At 39.3% G+C, this 16,537-nt stretch overlaps 1 protein-coding gene across 2 annotated transcripts in view; it reads right to left on the bottom strand.

Annotated features, from left to right (window-relative positions):
* Positions 1 to 671: 671 nt before the first annotated feature.
* Positions 672 to 16,537, bottom strand: part of IBTK (inhibitor of Bruton tyrosine kinase) — a 52,612-nt gene continuing 36,746 nt past the window's right edge. The window contains exons 25-29 of one of the 2 annotated variants that reach the window (XM_014266343.3): positions 15,278 to 15,433; positions 10,231 to 10,383; positions 3,756 to 3,824; positions 3,523 to 3,655; positions 672 to 1,195 (exon numbers count right to left, since the gene is read on the bottom strand). In XM_014266343.3, coding sequence (XP_014121818.1) covers positions 1,070 to 1,195; positions 3,523 to 3,655; positions 3,756 to 3,824; positions 10,231 to 10,383; positions 15,278 to 15,433 — 637 coding nt within the window. In that variant the 3' untranslated portion in view covers positions 672 to 1,069. The remainder of the gene's footprint in view (positions 1,196 to 3,522; positions 3,656 to 3,755; positions 3,825 to 10,230; positions 10,384 to 15,277; positions 15,434 to 16,537) is intronic. The other variant, XM_005485936.4, reaches the window with a different exon arrangement.

Here is a 16,537-nt window from a genome sequence, read left to right as displayed (position 1 = left end):
TCTCCATTCCAGTTTTCCAGAGTTCATGAGTACTGACATTACTGAGTAAGCACAAGTTCAAACACACCTATACAAACAAGACAAACTAGACAAAGTATTGCAGATAAGGCTACATTTTTTTTTCTTTTTTTTATATCTATAAATTTGTTTCAACCAGGCACAGAGAACTTTGGAACACAATATTGAAAGTCATCTATGATAATCTTTGCAGCTCAGGTATTTGCAGATTTCCCAGTCAAGCACTCGCCCCTACAGCTTCAACAACGTATACACTGATCTTTGATTTCCTCAGCACTGCACGTGAATCATCCCCAAACACAGTGGTTCTAAAACCATACCATATTTACCAGAGTTAGACTACAGATAGGCTAATAAATGGCACCACACCCTCTTGAGCTGTGTGCTTTACTTCAAGACAGAGCTGGCTGCTCCGAGGCAGGGCTCACTCACAGCAGTGACAAACATGCACAGCTGAGCCGAGCACAGGCCATGGCCGGGCACAGCCTGGGGCACAACAGGGAAACGTGCTGGCCACAGCAGCCAGAGAACCAGGACTTGCACACATCACTTAAGAAAAACTGCATTGTCAAACTATACTTTCACATGAAGTTCAAGCACAAACTTTTTCCCAATATTCCCAATTTGCAAGAAAGGTCTGAAGGACACATCCCCAAACTTTAAAGGTGTTTAATTCTGCACATTCAATTCCACGTTAAATCACAAAATAAACACTCGCTTTTCACCTGTTAATTTAATAAAAAACCCTTACAACTTAAGATTAGCAAATACATTCCCATCTACAGCCTCATGTACCATTACTAATTATAGGTGTTATTAAAGAAATGCTGTCAAAACATACATACAATAGATACTGTGGGTAAAGGACACAGTGAACACATTATTTCATTCTCTCTAACCTAGTGATTATGGACAGTGTTTTAATGCTGATGTTAAAAATTACACGATTCTTATTCTTCCAGTCCTGTATTACTTGTAAGAAGAATTACAATTTCAAAAGTGCACATACAGCTGTGAGAACTGTGGGAGGGAGGACTGTGAAGAGTACAAATTAGTGCTTGTTCCACATAGGTGCTGCTATAGGTCCCTGTGGAGCCCTTTCAACGGTCACAAATTCTTCAGGGTTGTCAAAAGCTTCGTAGTGGACTAGTAAGTCTTGAATAGCACACTCCTCAATCTGGAAGGAAAAAAAGAGCATGTATGTCAGTGTCAAGTCTACATTTACTTTACTGGTCCTGAATGCATCACACCTCCTAATCAGGATGGAGTAGTAGATGATACATTCTTCAGACAGCTTGAAGAAACCTCATGTTTTCAGGCCCTGCTCCTCATAGGAAACTTGAGGCACCTTGATATCTGCTGGAAAGGCAAGACAGCTGGACACAAACACTCCAAGATACCTCCCCAATGGTGAAAAATTCTTAACACAGATGATGAAGGAGGTGATCAAGGGAGACATTCTGATGGATCTCATATTCCCAAAAAAATAAAAGGACTGGTCAGGGATGCAAAGGTTGAGGGCAGCCTTGGCTGCAATGACAATGAGATGCTGGAGTTCAGGATTCTGAAAGCTGGGAACAAGAGAAATAGCAAAAACCTTGAGACTTTAGAAGAGAAGACTATGAAGGCATCTGCTTAGAAAAATTCATGGGATTTGCCCCCAGAAAGAAGAAAGTTCCAGGACTGCTGGTTGACTTTAAAGATCATCTCTGGCAAGCTCAAGAACAGGCCATGCCAATGAGCTTCCTAGCCAAATAAGAATGGCAGGAGGACTGCACAGCTGAAAAGAAGAGCTCCTGATAAAATCCAAACAAAAAAGGAAGCATGCAAGATGTGGAAGCAGAAAAAAGTCACACAGAAGGAGAACAGAGACACTGTGTGACCACAAAGGACAAGAATTAAGAAAGTCAAAGGCCATCTGTGGTAAAATCTGGCAAGGAATATGAAAGGCAGCAAAACAGGCTTCTACTGCAGCAAAAAAAGACAACATGGATCCACTCCTGAATGAAAAAGACATGGAAAAGGCTGGGGACCTTCATCTTGGTCTTAGGTGTTAAGATCATGTCTCTAGCAATGCCAGGTCGTGGAGATCACAGCCAGCCAAAATGACTGCAAGACCACTCTCAGAAAAACCTCTGGAAAATTTTTGCAATATGGGTTGATTCCTGAAGACTAGGAATCAAGTGTCATTCCTACCTTTAAGAAGGGCAAGGGAATCTGAATGACCACTAGGTGCTTCCTGGGAAAATACAGTACAGCTTAAGTATTAACTACGAGTTTAAGAGGACAAGCTTAAAAACAGACCTCACAAATGCAACGTGAGACAGACAAAACTGGCAGAACTAGTGATCTCAAAGAGGGTGTGACCAGTGGCACAAAGTCCACCACACCAGCATTGAGACTAGGACAAGTACTGTTTAACATCTTCATCAGTTACACACAGTGCACCCTCAGCAAGGTTGCAAGCAGTAGAGAATGGGAAGGAGTGGTTGATATACCAGACAGCTGTACTGCCAGAGAGACTCAGACAATGCTGAAAAAATGGGCTACAAAGAATCTCATGAAGTTCAAGAAAGGGAAACATGAAGTCCAGCTCCTGGGAAGAAAAACTCCAGACACCAGTACACACTGGGAGCTGACAAGTTGGAAAGCAGCCTGGCATAAAAGGAGCTGGGGTCCTGGTGGACCATTTAGCCTTTTAGCCAGCAGTGCTCTCATACTGCAAAGAAGGGTGACAGCTTCCTGTGCTCTATGAGAGACAGCACTGCCAGAATAATAAGATGACACTTTCCCTCTACCCAGCACTGGCAAGACACACTTGAAGTGCTGGGTTCACTTCTTGACCTCCCAGTACAAGAGAAACATGGGACAGAATGACCAGTCCAGTGACATGGCACAAAAATGATTAAGAGCCCAGTGCATCTGACACTGAGGAGATGCTGAGCACACTGCACTTGTTTAACATGGATAAAAGAAGGCTGAGAGTGATTATATCAAAGTGTATAAATACCTGCTAGGAGAGAACAAAGACAACTGACCCATGCTCTTCTAAGAGGAGGAGTCAAGACAGGAGAAGAGGCAATGGGCACAGACTGAAAACAGAAAATTTCATTTAAAAATCATTTTTCATGTGAGTGTGGTCCCTGGAACAGGTTTTCTAGAGAGGCCATTAGTCTTCATCCTTGGAGATAATCAAAGGCTGTCTGGCTTTGAGGAACATGCTCTAAACCTTCTCTGAGCAGGGGTTTGGATTAGACAATTTTCAGGGGTTCATTCCAAACTCAACCATTCTCTGAAGCTGCAAATACATTTATCACATTTATCAGCCATTTTGACTTTAACAGACCTTATCAAATAGCAGTGTGAAGTTATTATTAAATTATATTTGCTATTGTTATGTAAATGACATGTACTAATACATAATTAATACTAATAACTGATCTCTGAAAGAGCCATTGGAAACTCCTTGTGTTACTTTAGAGCAGCAGTAATTTAGCACTTTACCTGGATCAACGCCAAAGGTTTTTCTCTGCTCCTAATAAGAGCAGCTTCCTGCTGGAGCTCCTCCTCTACAATAGCTGAGAACATGACAGGTGCTGTCACAGGAGAGCTGGCTGGTGATGCTGTTGACCAAGGACTGCAAAAAAAGAAAAACCAAACAACATTATGAGGCAACATCAAGGTCAGCACAACACACAGTAAAAAAGTTCCAGAACCTACGCCGCTACCAAACTTACTTATGACTCTCCAGCTGTGGAGAATCCAGAACATGGTCTTCCAGACCTGGATTACTTCTAGTGTTACACCTGGAGAGAGGTAGGAAAGGAAAGAAAAGTCATTGGCAGAGCATTCTCCTACATCACATTGTGAAATACAAAATTGCAGTAGGAAATCACAACAAATGTGTAGGATTTTTACAGAGGAAAGGCATTAGAATGTAATGTGGAATTTGTTTTTAAGTGTGATACCAAGACTGAAAAAGACACTGATTCTCATTTCTAACTACCAGACCCTAACAGGATTTCATCTTGCACATTAATTCTGGCATTTCCTAACATTTGAGGATTTGATAAAAGGAGTTTTATTTCTGATTATTTAAAAAAAAAAAGGCTCTTTTGCTTTTTTACACGTAAATTAGCCAACTGAGCTATGCCCTAACAGCACTACCCATCAAAGTTGGCAATTCATATAAATGAACAAAAAATTCAAGTTAAAAGGATAAAGAATCAAGATAAAAAACTGAACTGTCCTGCATTCAAAGTGAGTGTTTCATGCAAAAGAGTCAGTGCTACAATCTCACTAGAATAAATTCTTTGAGTGCAAACCCAGAAATTATGAAATTTCTGTACACATCCTGTAGCCACCTCTCACATTCACAAGAACAGCATAAAACTAAAATTAACAGAATAGAAAAAAAAATCTTGAAATATTGATGTAGTTCCTGACAGGAAGGTATTTTATTCAGTAGCAAAATGTTAACCTCTCAACAAAAAGAAGCTCACATTTGTTACACTGTATTCATTAAGAGATAAGTGTATTTGTCAGAAAAATCCTACGCCAGTAGGAAGAGAGGGCCCTATTCTCATGATTTAATATCTATCTTTGACAGAATAGTTTTGCAATTTCCAGGACCTTAAAAAAGTATTAGAGCATAAAGTGACATGCTGGCAAACATTTTTTGAATTATTCTATGGCACTGTAAACAACTCTAAGGGTGTTGCTGTTTAAATAAATCACTCTCAATTTTCTTTAATGCTTTGGTAATCCTTTGTAAGTGACCACAAGCTCTTGGATAAAACAGAAAAAAAATCTATAGAAAGCTAAGAGAATTCCAGTAACAACCAAGCTCTCTGTCTGAAATATTTTCCCCAGAACACAAGTCCAAGGATAACAAAAAACATGATTCCTACCACTAAGTAGTAAGGGCAAGATCTCAAAAAATCTGAAATCCATCATCAAAAACGGATTTAAATTAATCGTGTTGAGCTTTTTGTCACAAAACATAATTTTTTCCCACAAAACAAACAATGCACACTGCCAGGTCATGCATCCTTGTTCTCAGTCTGAAAAATATTAACTGAGTAAATGGACTACAAGATGGGTGGAAAATAGTCTGGAAATGGATTAGCTGTACAAAGTCCAACTGGAAACCAAGTACTAGTGGGGGTCCTCAGGGACTGGTACTGGAACCAATTCTGTTAAGCATCTTTGGTAGAACAGAACAGAACAGAACAGACCCTCAGCAGGCCACTGCTGGCTGTGGAGAGGTTGGGAATGGTGCATATTCTGGATGTCAGGCTGCCTTTCAGAAGCCCTCAAGAGGCTGGAGAAATGGGCAATTGAGAACCAATGAATTTCAAAGGCAAGTGCAAGGTCCTGTATTTGGAAGAGAACAACCCCATGAGGCAGTACTGGCCAGGACTGACTGGCTAGAAAGCAGCAGAGAGAAAGCAGAACCTGCAGAGTCCTGGCTGACAATAAGTGGAAGATGTTACCAGCCAGTGCCTGTGCAGCAGAGAAAGCCACCTGTGTGCTGGGTTGTGCTAGCAATACTGCAGCAAGGCAGGCAGAGGAAGTTGTATTTCTTCCTCTACATACAGAGTATCATCCTCAATTTTAGCTCCACAATAGAAGAAGGATGCTGTTAGGTTGGGACAGGTCCAGAATTTGGAAGAATGTGTTTTCTTAATCCTAAAGTGAGGCACTTAACTGCAGGACAGAGAAAGATGAAGCAAGAATCTTCTTAGAAGTGCACAATGATAGATTAAGAGGCAACATACACAAGAGGTAGAATAGTAAATCTCACACAGATAAAAGGAAAAATAAAAATACCATACAGAGATGATTATCCACTGAAATATGTTGCCCAAAGAGTCTGGGGTATCTTCTTGGAAGCAGTCACAACTCAACCAGGCCACGTCCTGAGTAACATGATCTAGTTTCACTTATTTTGAGCAGGAGGCTAAACTACAGAATCAAAATTATTCTGTGATTTCAAAGCAGGGCACTATTTTTCAGCTGCATCCAGCTCTGAAGTCCTCAGCACAAAAAACACATGGACCTTGCTGCAAGTCCAGAGGAGGCCACCAAGAAAATTAGAGGTATGGAGCACCTCTCCATCCAGGGAAAAGCTGAGAGAATTGGTTTGTTCAGCCTGGAAAAGAGAAGGCTTCAGAGTGACCTAATTATTGCCTTTTAATACATGAAGGAACCCTGAAAGAAAGATGGACAGGGATTTTTTACAAGCACATGTAATGTCAGGACAAGGCTTCAAACTAAAAGAGTGCAGGTCTAGTCTAGATTAGGAGGAACTTCTTCACTGTGAAGGTGGTGAGGCACTGGAACACATCTTCCCCCAGGGAAGCTGTGGATGCCCCATCCCTGCAAGTGTTCAAGGCTTTTACTGCACTTGAAGATAACACTGAAAAACAGAAAAGAACCAAAGAAAAGGAAGACAAAGAGGAGATGAAGGCAACCTTCTGTGCTTTTATACTGATGTTAAATCTCAATTTCATCTCTTTTTCCACCTGCTTTTATAATACTCACATTCCAGCACATTTGACAGTATCTGATTTGACAGCTACACTATAAATGAACCCAACTGGATTGCTACACTTAACAAACGTGCCGACTTCTACGCAAACAAACAAGCCAAAAAACCCAAATAACAACTAAAAAAATCACCTGAGCAGGAATTTCCCAAAACTGGAATTAATAATTCCAGCATCACAGCATGCTCTAGTGATCAATTAAAACATAAGTAAATACCTATATCATCTCCCTCAGTTAAAGTTAATGGGGCTTTAAAATGTAGGAAGAAGTCCAGGTATTTTGAAGCTGTTCGTACATACGTACATCTGTGCTCCTTGCTAACAAGCTTGACTGCTAACTCAGTCCAGATATTAAATCAACTGCAGATATTTCAACATTCTAAATTAATTCCTCAGCTGGCATCAAAATGACTAGAAATGGAATACACAGGAAATGTGAAGCTAGCATATACAGAAAAATGGAAAAAGAGCCACAAAAACATAGAACTTGGAAATCTGGAAGTCTTAGAAATTAAGACTGATGCAGACACATAAATGATTCTGCATGGAAATAAACCAGCCAAGTATCATCAGTACTGAACCAACCTGATTAACTCAGTTGGCTGAACTTGCCATGACTCTTGTGCAGCCACCAAAATGTCCCAGCCCTGAGCCCCCTAGTGTTTCTGGAGTATTTGTTCATGAGACGCCAGGTCAGGTTTGTTGCCTCCCTGATCTAATAACTGCTCTCAGAAAAAGAACACAAAGCCTGGTCTCCTGCAGAACCCTCCTGGGTTTTGCTATACCATTTGAGTCATGAGCTACATATTAGCTCACTATTAGCCATGACAGAACTAGGCCATTCCCACACGAAGCTGCAAACACTTGTTTCCACTAAGATTCTTCCCTGCTCCCTGGAGTAACACCATGAACACAACTCAGGCTGCCACAACTGAGTTAAGTCATGTCAGCCCCATGCTTTGAGTTTGGACTGTGAGCTACACATGCACAGCATAACTCCCAAGGCTGAGGTGCCCCTGGAAACAACACAGCCACATCCACATGCCCCAGCTCTTGGAATGATCTGTCTCTGGATTAAATGCAGTTTAAATCACCACAATTCATGATATGGTTTACTTAAAAAAAAAATATCTGTACTGCAAAAATTGGCAAGTGACAGCACATAGAAGAATGCTTATGTCACCATCCAAAACACCCTCATCCAGAGATATAAGAAACTGTCATTTTAATTAGTGCACAGTTTATCCAAAGGAGAAAGACAAAGCAGGAACATAAAGCCATGCAAGTATCTTCAGTGTCCCATCACCAAGTCTGACATCAACAGATGAGGATTGCTTATCTCTATGTTTGTGTAATTTCCTCCCCTTAAAAAGGAAGGGGTAAGGGTGCAGATAATTAATCTTCACATAAATAGCCCTTAAATGCCTCAGGTAAAAAAATCAGAGCCTACTGTGACAAAATTGTACAGTCAAAAAAATTACCTCAAACTAGAAACTCCACTCCTAAGTTTCAGATGGAGGAACTAGTCACCTAGGCTCTTTATACCTACTAGGAAAAAAAGGCATCTTCAGAGTCAATTCAAAAACAACCTGAAATGGCTTTGGAGGGACCTTCTCTTCAAAGTGATGATAGTCAATTTAGCCATCTAGTCTTAGCCATCTAGTCTTCCACTAGCTTAATGTATCATTTTCAGACATTTAATGTATTAAGCCTGCATTCAGCTAAAATAGTCCACTTTGTGAGTATGCAGACAGGCCAGATTGCACAGACAAGACAGGGCAATGCAAAAGGAAAAGAAATGACTTTATGAAGATTACAGAGCTGTTGTGGCAAAGCTAATAATAGCATCCAGTGCAAATTCTCTTACTACCAGCCCCTGGCATCTCCCATATAATGAAAAGTTTTATTATTGTCCTAGCAACAAAATGAACAATACCTGTTCTGCAAATTTGTGTTTCATGTCCCCACACCTCCACTCACCACAGTAACTTCATCTTTATCACTCTGTTCCTGAGGAATGCCTCCCCTTCACACACACTCCAAATGCCTCCTACCTCTCTCCTCGACACTATCCCACACACAATGTTCCTACATTTCTATCCTCATTTTATTCTTTATATAGCAGTGAAACATGTACTACTAGGAAACATTTTCCTAGGGAAACACCAGTTTTTATACAAGCTGAACAACCAAAAGCAAGATCCAGAAGAACCTTCTTTTCCTCACAGAGGAGTCAGTTACTGGAAGACAATGGAATGGGAGTTCATTAAAAAAACAGCCAGAAAATGACACAGCTCCTTGTGCATCAACAGCTCTGCAAACTTCTCCCTCAGCACAGCTGTGTAAATTTGAGTCCGATTGCTCTGAAGTTGTGTTGTAAGAAGAGTTGTGTGAAGGATTACAGAAGCTCCCCCTCTTTATGCAAGAGCTTCACTTAAGCTCAGTCCCTCAGGCCTTTCTTGAGCTATGCTGCAGCTATGGCCAAGCCCAGCTTTGCTGTTCCTGATGCTGACTTGATTTGCAGGTTTGACGTCAACCTTGCCTGATCCCAATGGACCTGTCTGTGCTCACTGCCACAGAGCCTGCCCTGCTCACCTCCCTCTGGCACACTGGGGCTGTGCCTTTGCCAGGGAAGCCACCAGCCAGTTGTGCTGTCACACTTGGGTTCCCTACCACTGTGGGTCAGCTGCTCTGCAGTGCTTCCAGATAGTAGGTGACAGAGTCTGTAAGATTTTCAGGCTCTCTGTTTTGTAAATATATTTTAAACATCTAGCATTCAAAGTTACTGATGATAGGAGGAGGAGATGCAGGTGGGTGGGCAGTTTAGTCATACAGACCTTCAAGAGTAAGGCTGAGATTCTTTCCTCAGCTTAAGCAGTTATTTAACCCAGAACAGAGATTCTATTGGAGGTAGCAAGAGGATGCATGGCTAGAACATTTTGACCAAAGAGCAATATTGTCTAATAACTAGAGATAGAATTCACACGTACCTTATTTTGTCCTCAGAACTGTAGCCCCACAGTAATTATAATACACTGACATAATCAGTGCATCAATGTTTCTGTAAGCCTGCCTAATCCATGAAAAACTGCACTTAAACAATAAAGTCATCTTATAAGAAAACTCAGATTAGGAAATGCCAGAACTGTGTTTGAATAAACTAGTTTTATCCACTCAGTGGTTACACAAAAATACTTCTTAGCAAAATCTTTCATGAATGCCGTATCTGAATGCTCATGAATATCTAATTACTGCAGAGGTTAGAAAAAACTGGTTTATCATTTGATCCACAGATACATAAGCAAACAAATTCAGATATGTTTTGTTTGGAGCCCGAAGTTTTTATATACATACATACATACATACATATAGATATACACACATATATATATACATATATATTTAAATATATATAAACATGTATCCATCTATATGGATACAAACACTTTGAAACTGAAACTAAGTATTAGCAGAGGTATTAAATTGTTCAAGTCTTTAAGCTTTCTACTCTTTATAGTATTTCATTCATAAAATCTTATTAACAAAATCATCAGAAGAATGCTCTTTTTAAATGACAATTTTATTCTTATTTCAGCAGAATTCAACAGGTCATTGTGCTTCTTGTACAATGGCTGACAAATCATCAAAAATGTATTCTTACCTTATGGTGTTTTGGACAGATGAATCCTCAGATCCTTTATATCCATATCTTTTAATACCGGTACCAGGTGAATTATTCACATTCATACATTTTTCTTCTTCCATCACAAGATCACGGAATGACTTTGGCAAAGCAGAATGTAATGAAGATGACCTTTTCAAAAACAAAAATGAAACAAAACCATTGCACTTGATACTTGCACTTTCCCAGATCCCACATTATTCCATTATTCAGATAGCAAAGAGGCCTTTCTACTTAAATATACAAATAAAAATACATTTATTACTAAAAATACATTGTTACTTCGGTTTTGTATACCACCATTATCCTCCTAGACCTCATCTGTTACAGTAAGTCATTTTGGGTCATATAGATAAAGAACAGGAAATAAATATCTATGAGAAGAGAGGAAGCCAGTAGTTTTGAAATGTCATTAGAATTAAAAAGAAAAAAAATCAAACCTCACTCCTCCACCTATTCCCCCCACCTCATCTTTTCATAAATTAATTATTTTTTCATAGATAGCTTCTCTTAGACAAGCTGCACCTTTTCTAACAGTGCTAGTCCTTGAAAAGTATTTTCATAAATCACAATGCTCCAGGTACTGTTGGTCTAACACAGGCAGTTTACCACCATGTAAGTCAAGTACACCTGATCTTTTCTTCCCAAGATACTGAATGGTTTACTCATACCTGCTTGAGGCTCTATAAACCCCTTAATCCACAGTGAAATTCAAAAAAACTGATATCCTCAATTTTCTTTTACTTGTTCAAGCACAAGTTACTGAATTAGCGCCTGCATATTATCTTTCAAAAATAAGCCAGTAAGCAAATATAGCAATTTACCATCATAGGTATCATGAACACTTTCCAAACCCAAAACCTCTTTATTTACAGAATTCAAGGCAGTTACCATGAGTCCTTCTCTTACCTATCAAGGCTCTGGAATTAATTCTTCATAAACACTACAGAAGTAAAACAAGCTTTTTGTACAATGCCAATTGTTTGTGCAACTGCCATAAGAAGAGCAGCATCCCATGTCAAAGACTTTAAAGCTACATCTGGGTGGGACACAATTTAAGGTAACAAAGACAAGGGAATTTTAAAAGCACAACATTGTATCTGAAATGTTACAACAAAAGCACCTGAAATCTATGTATGATGTCTGATGTTAGACCACCCTGGCTTAAGTCTGGATCCTTTTCTTTTATTTAAATATTGGATAAGAAACACAGAAGACACAGAAAGCAGAATGGGAACCTCCAGATACAGGGCTCAGAGTCATTTTGCACATCCTCTATTCCTACCACCAGCTGGCACACGGAAGTTCAGGCAAGTGTTTGACCAGAACTCCCCCAAAACTATTATACTGAGTAGCCATATGGTCCATGGGATCTGCTGTCACAGAATCTGCTTCTGCTAGTAACATTTTAAGTAGCCTACTTTGATTTGATTTACCCATTTCCATAAAAATTCTGTACTGCAATCAGATCCACTTGCAACAGAGAGCCAAAAAAAAAAAACCCAACCCACAAACAACATCTCCCAAAAAAATCAACTGTGTCATTCTCAGTTTGTGAACCTATCCAAAACAATTATTTGAGGTTTAAAATTATTTGTCTGTAAGGTGGTACAAAATTTTCCAAGCACATAGCTCTAAATTTCAGCTTGTCCTGTCTGATACATTGACATTTTTATCTAATTTGCAAAATTAGAAAAACTGGTTTATACTTTAAAAAAAACATTGAGTATGACTATGGTTCTCTAAGATGTAACTGCAAACCATCAAAGCATGGAGTTACAAAACAGCTGCTGATGTTAAGTATAAGCTGTCAAACCAACAACCTAGACATCAGGATACACAATTATTAATTCTCAAGAGAGATTTCAAATTTCTTCATGACTCTGGTCTTGAAAAGCCATAGACTCTCCTGAGCTTAGAAAAGGCAAAAACAAGTAAGCAACACTCCCACTTCCTTGATCAAAGTAGGTTTAGAGAACTAATAAAGTCAACATGCAATTAACTTTAGACATTTTTTCACAGTGTTACTAGAGCAGCATTTTATTTTTCCCTTCTAAATTTCAGTTCTCTTCAAAGGAAGAAAGAAAGGTTCAGTTTCCAAAAAACTGTGAAACTGGAGGTTTCTCTTGGTGGAAAAGGTAGGGCACAGTGTATAACAGACTTTCAGTCAACCCAAAAAAGCCAGAAGGTCCCACACCCTTCTGGCAAGTGTGCTTCACTGCGTTCAACATCCAAGTTGAATATCTGATTTCACTGGAACACAAGTTCTATGGCTTTGACTATATTGCAAGTGTGGAAAGCTCAATCGACTGCCAAATTCAGTCGATTAATAGTCCACTGTGAATTTACAGACTAACTGCAAATATAACATTAACGCAGATGAGTAATAACCATTCTACCTTACACACAAAAATACTTTGAATAACTAGCAGGGGCAATCGAATAATTGATCGCTTGCCTAAAGCAGCTTGAAGTTTATTCAATAAATGCTTTCTTCCAGCAGCGAGGCCTAATTTTAAAATTTCATAGAGCTCCCACTGGTTCTGTGCTTGAACTCTTGAGCTACCGGCATTTTCCAGATCGGCAGCCAGAGGAACGCAGGAGGAACGTGTGGAATCACGCACGGTGACCACATGAGTGTTAGATTGGATTCCATCCTCCTGAAATATACCCTAGCCTTTCCACCTAAGATGGTTTGTGTAACACAGTAGGCCCAGCTCTTTCCAAAAACTGTTTAATCAGAACCTTAAGAGCACAATATACTTTCTGGAGACATTTATCGAGGGATATTCAAAAATCAGTCTTTATTTGCTTTTTAAAAGCAAGGAAGAATTCATAGGCAGTTTGCAGTTTAAATAACACTCTACAGGTAAAGAATTATCTATCAGAGAGCAGACGAATGGTATGAATAAGTCAAACTATTCAGGCACAACCTGCCTTTCTTAAATCTATGCTGGCTAGACCTGACCATCCGGTTGTCCTGCACATGCCATGTTAAGGCACTAAGGATGATCTGCCCCATGAGCCTCCTGGAGCTGAGGTCAGGCTGACAGAATGTAGTCCCCACACTCTCCACCCAATCCTTCTTTAGATGGGTGTCATATTGGCTCACCTCCATACACCAGGGCCCTCTCTATTCGACCAGGGCTGCTGGTAAATGATTTAAAGTGGCTCAGTAGTCACCTTGACCAGCTCCCCCAGTACTCTTGGGTTGCTCCCATCCAGCCCCATGGACCTGTGTGTGTCTAACAGTGTAGCATATCATTCCCCTTGGATTATGGGGGATTCATTCCAGCATTCTCCAGTACCTGGAGAACGACTCATCTTACTAGTAAAGACTGAGGCAAAGAAGACATCAGCTGGCTCAGAATTTCCTTCATACTTTGTCAATGCAAATGATAAAAGGATGGAGGTTCTCCTTCACCTTCATTTTATTTCTATAAACAATTTTGTCTTTATTTCTTAGAATTTTTATATGGAATTGTCTTTATGGATAATTACAACATTAGTGGTGAGATTACAAATGGTAGATAGAGTATCCCTTTTTTAATAAAGGATAGAGTGACTCAGTGTTTACTGTGCTCATCAACAAGTGATTCAACCATCAGTTTCTCCTAGCAAATTCTAAGCCTCAGAGCTGTAACAGCCCTGTGACACCTCCATTAGCTAAGGCAAATAATTAACCTGCTGCTTGACCTGCAAAATCACCTGCGTAAAGCAGGTAGCATGTTCTTCAAAGCATTTGAGAGGAGCAGTTTTAAGGATACAAATTCATCCACTCACTAGACTTCAGAAGATGAATCTTGCAAACCTTGTTTCTCCTTCTGTCAAGGTCTCAATTATTGTTCAGAGATCAGGAAAAGTCTGAATCCTTAAATGCAAACCAACTCATTTGTCTTTTCACTTAAAAGTAAAATTGTGGGCTTTGCCTAATATCGTAACAGAACAAATTTAAGGGATTGGGAGAGTAAATGAGACCCTAAATTTCAGTATTAGGTGTACATGGATGAAAATCAATTCAGAAGAGAGAAAGCTTAAGAGTGACTGTGATGGGTATGCTGAAACCTTTGCTGCCACTGAGGTACAACCAAATAAGCTACAGGGAAAGGAGACTGACAATTCTTCTAAGGTAACAGTACAAATGTAATCTGCAACAAAAGTCTAGACCTTCTTGAACAGGAAAAACTGGAAAAATGGCCACATTTACTTAAATGAACTTTAAATGAACATTTACTTCATGCATAGAGCATGCAAATAGGTTTATTCCTGAGATAATTAAACCCATTAAATTTACATAGTTTGAAACTTCTACGTGTTTTGGTTATGCTTTATGCTTTTATCCAATACCAACAGTAAAAGTGAAGAACAAAGCATGACTTGGGCTAGCACCTTATTATATTTGTTATAAACCTAATTCACTGAACAGATGATAAACTATTATGGCATTAGTTACTATGACATAAACTCAAACTTCTAAATTGTACGTGATCAGCATTCAAAGTCATTTTAAGCCCCTATGCATCCTTCCACCATAAAAACTGTTAGAAGCATCTAATGCTCCCTCCAGCTCCAAGACACCTAGATAACTTTGTTATCCCTAATTTGGGTCAGTTTTCTCTAGTCCAAAGTCATTCCAGACCTTCCCCCAGGAAGGGCTAACATTTTCCTTTGGTTTGACAGAGAAAAAGCACCATCCATAATGGTTTTCAATAACCTCTTCCTAACTAAGTTTTTCTAGTTAGTTAGAAAACTCCTAACTTTCTAGTTAGGAGCTAGTTCTTCTTCTTCTATGGTTTACTTCAACACCATCTGCAAATACAACATTGTACACAGGAAAGCACCAGTTGGGGTGCAGTCTTCTGACTCAGAGCAAAATTTCAAAGAACTGTTAAACTGCAACCACTGCATTTCCCTACCCCCTTTGAATTTCTAGATTACTTCCAAATGTAGATTCAAATAGATCAGTCTGCCTATTCAATGTAAAACTCTCCAAAGAAAAAGAATTGATATTTGATTTATAACATACCACACATTCCCTAGTTTTGCAACTTTTGTGGGTGGAGGTGGTGCAGTCACTAGAGTGGTAGGCTCTGGGCTGCTAGCTGATCCATTATCTTTTGCTGCCAGGGCAATCATTTTCCTTTGCTTCTGAGAAAGCTTGATTCCATGAGACACCATTCTGCTGTGAATGGACATTGCAAAGAAAGAATTTGTAAGATCTATGTCCTTTGAGATGACTCACCTTTAATCCTGCAAATTAAACTGAGAAATAACTTGTTCCCTAAAAATACTTTGCTTAGAGCGCCAAAAGGCAAGGGGGGAACAAGGGCTCAGATGGCTAGGAAGCAAAAAAAAAGAGGATCAATTAACATCAAGGGTGACAGAAAGAAAACATCACAGAAATATTCTTCACATAGATGTCCATAAATGAAAACATGCAGAGTAGGAATCAAATCACCAAAAGGGGACTACCACCAGATGAAGACTACTTTCTAATCTTGTCAATTTTTTAGAGATTTTCAAGCTTAGCTCCCTTAAACCAAAAATATTCATACATTAAAAAAATGTATACAATAGCATAGAGCCATTTCTTCTATCTGCAACAATATTCTTTTCTAAGCTATTTGGATTCTTCAGTCTTGGCTGTTTTGTTTGCAGTTTCTGAATCTATCCAGCAAGCTTTTACCAGGTTCCATGAGTACTGTCCTAAGTCTCCTTCATAAGAAAGCCACACCTCAAAGGTCATGAGTCACCTCCTCTTCTCTTCCATATGTTGCTACTTAAACAACACTAGCTTTAACACACTGCCTTGTAAAGAAGCACATTTATCACCGTGTCTTTTGGGATGCTTCTGCAAGGAGGAACCTCACTTGCTTCTGTCTGAAGACTTGTTAATATCAAGACATGGTTTCTGGGAGAGGTCAGGGAATGCAAGACAAGAAATTAACTTCTCAAATCCAGTACTCATGCACAAGTAATTTCCAAAGTCCAAGAGCAAGAATTAATTCTTTTTGGTCAGAAACAGAAAGGCTCATCAGGACAGGCCACTTATTTAAAATACTAGCTTACTTGTTCTTTTGCAGTAGTTGACAAAGCAAGACTAGAGTAAAATAAAGGAATTCATTTTGTATGCTCAAAGAAAAACAATATAATGAAGTAAACAAAGCTGTTCAAATAGCACAACTTTTCTCCTGCTTTTTTTAAACTGAAAGGCCTAAACCACTAAGTAAATTCATAACAACTTAGGCCTATCACACTTTTTTATAGATTTTGGTTTTTTACCAAC

Source organism: Zonotrichia albicollis, chromosome 3 (genome assembly GCF_047830755.1).
Source record: "Zonotrichia albicollis isolate bZonAlb1 chromosome 3, bZonAlb1.hap1, whole genome shotgun sequence".
Classification (NCBI taxonomy): domain Eukaryota; kingdom Metazoa; phylum Chordata; class Aves; order Passeriformes; family Passerellidae; genus Zonotrichia; species Zonotrichia albicollis.
Note: the sequence above shows the minus strand (reverse complement) of the source record. Positions and strands in the feature narration are given on the sequence as shown.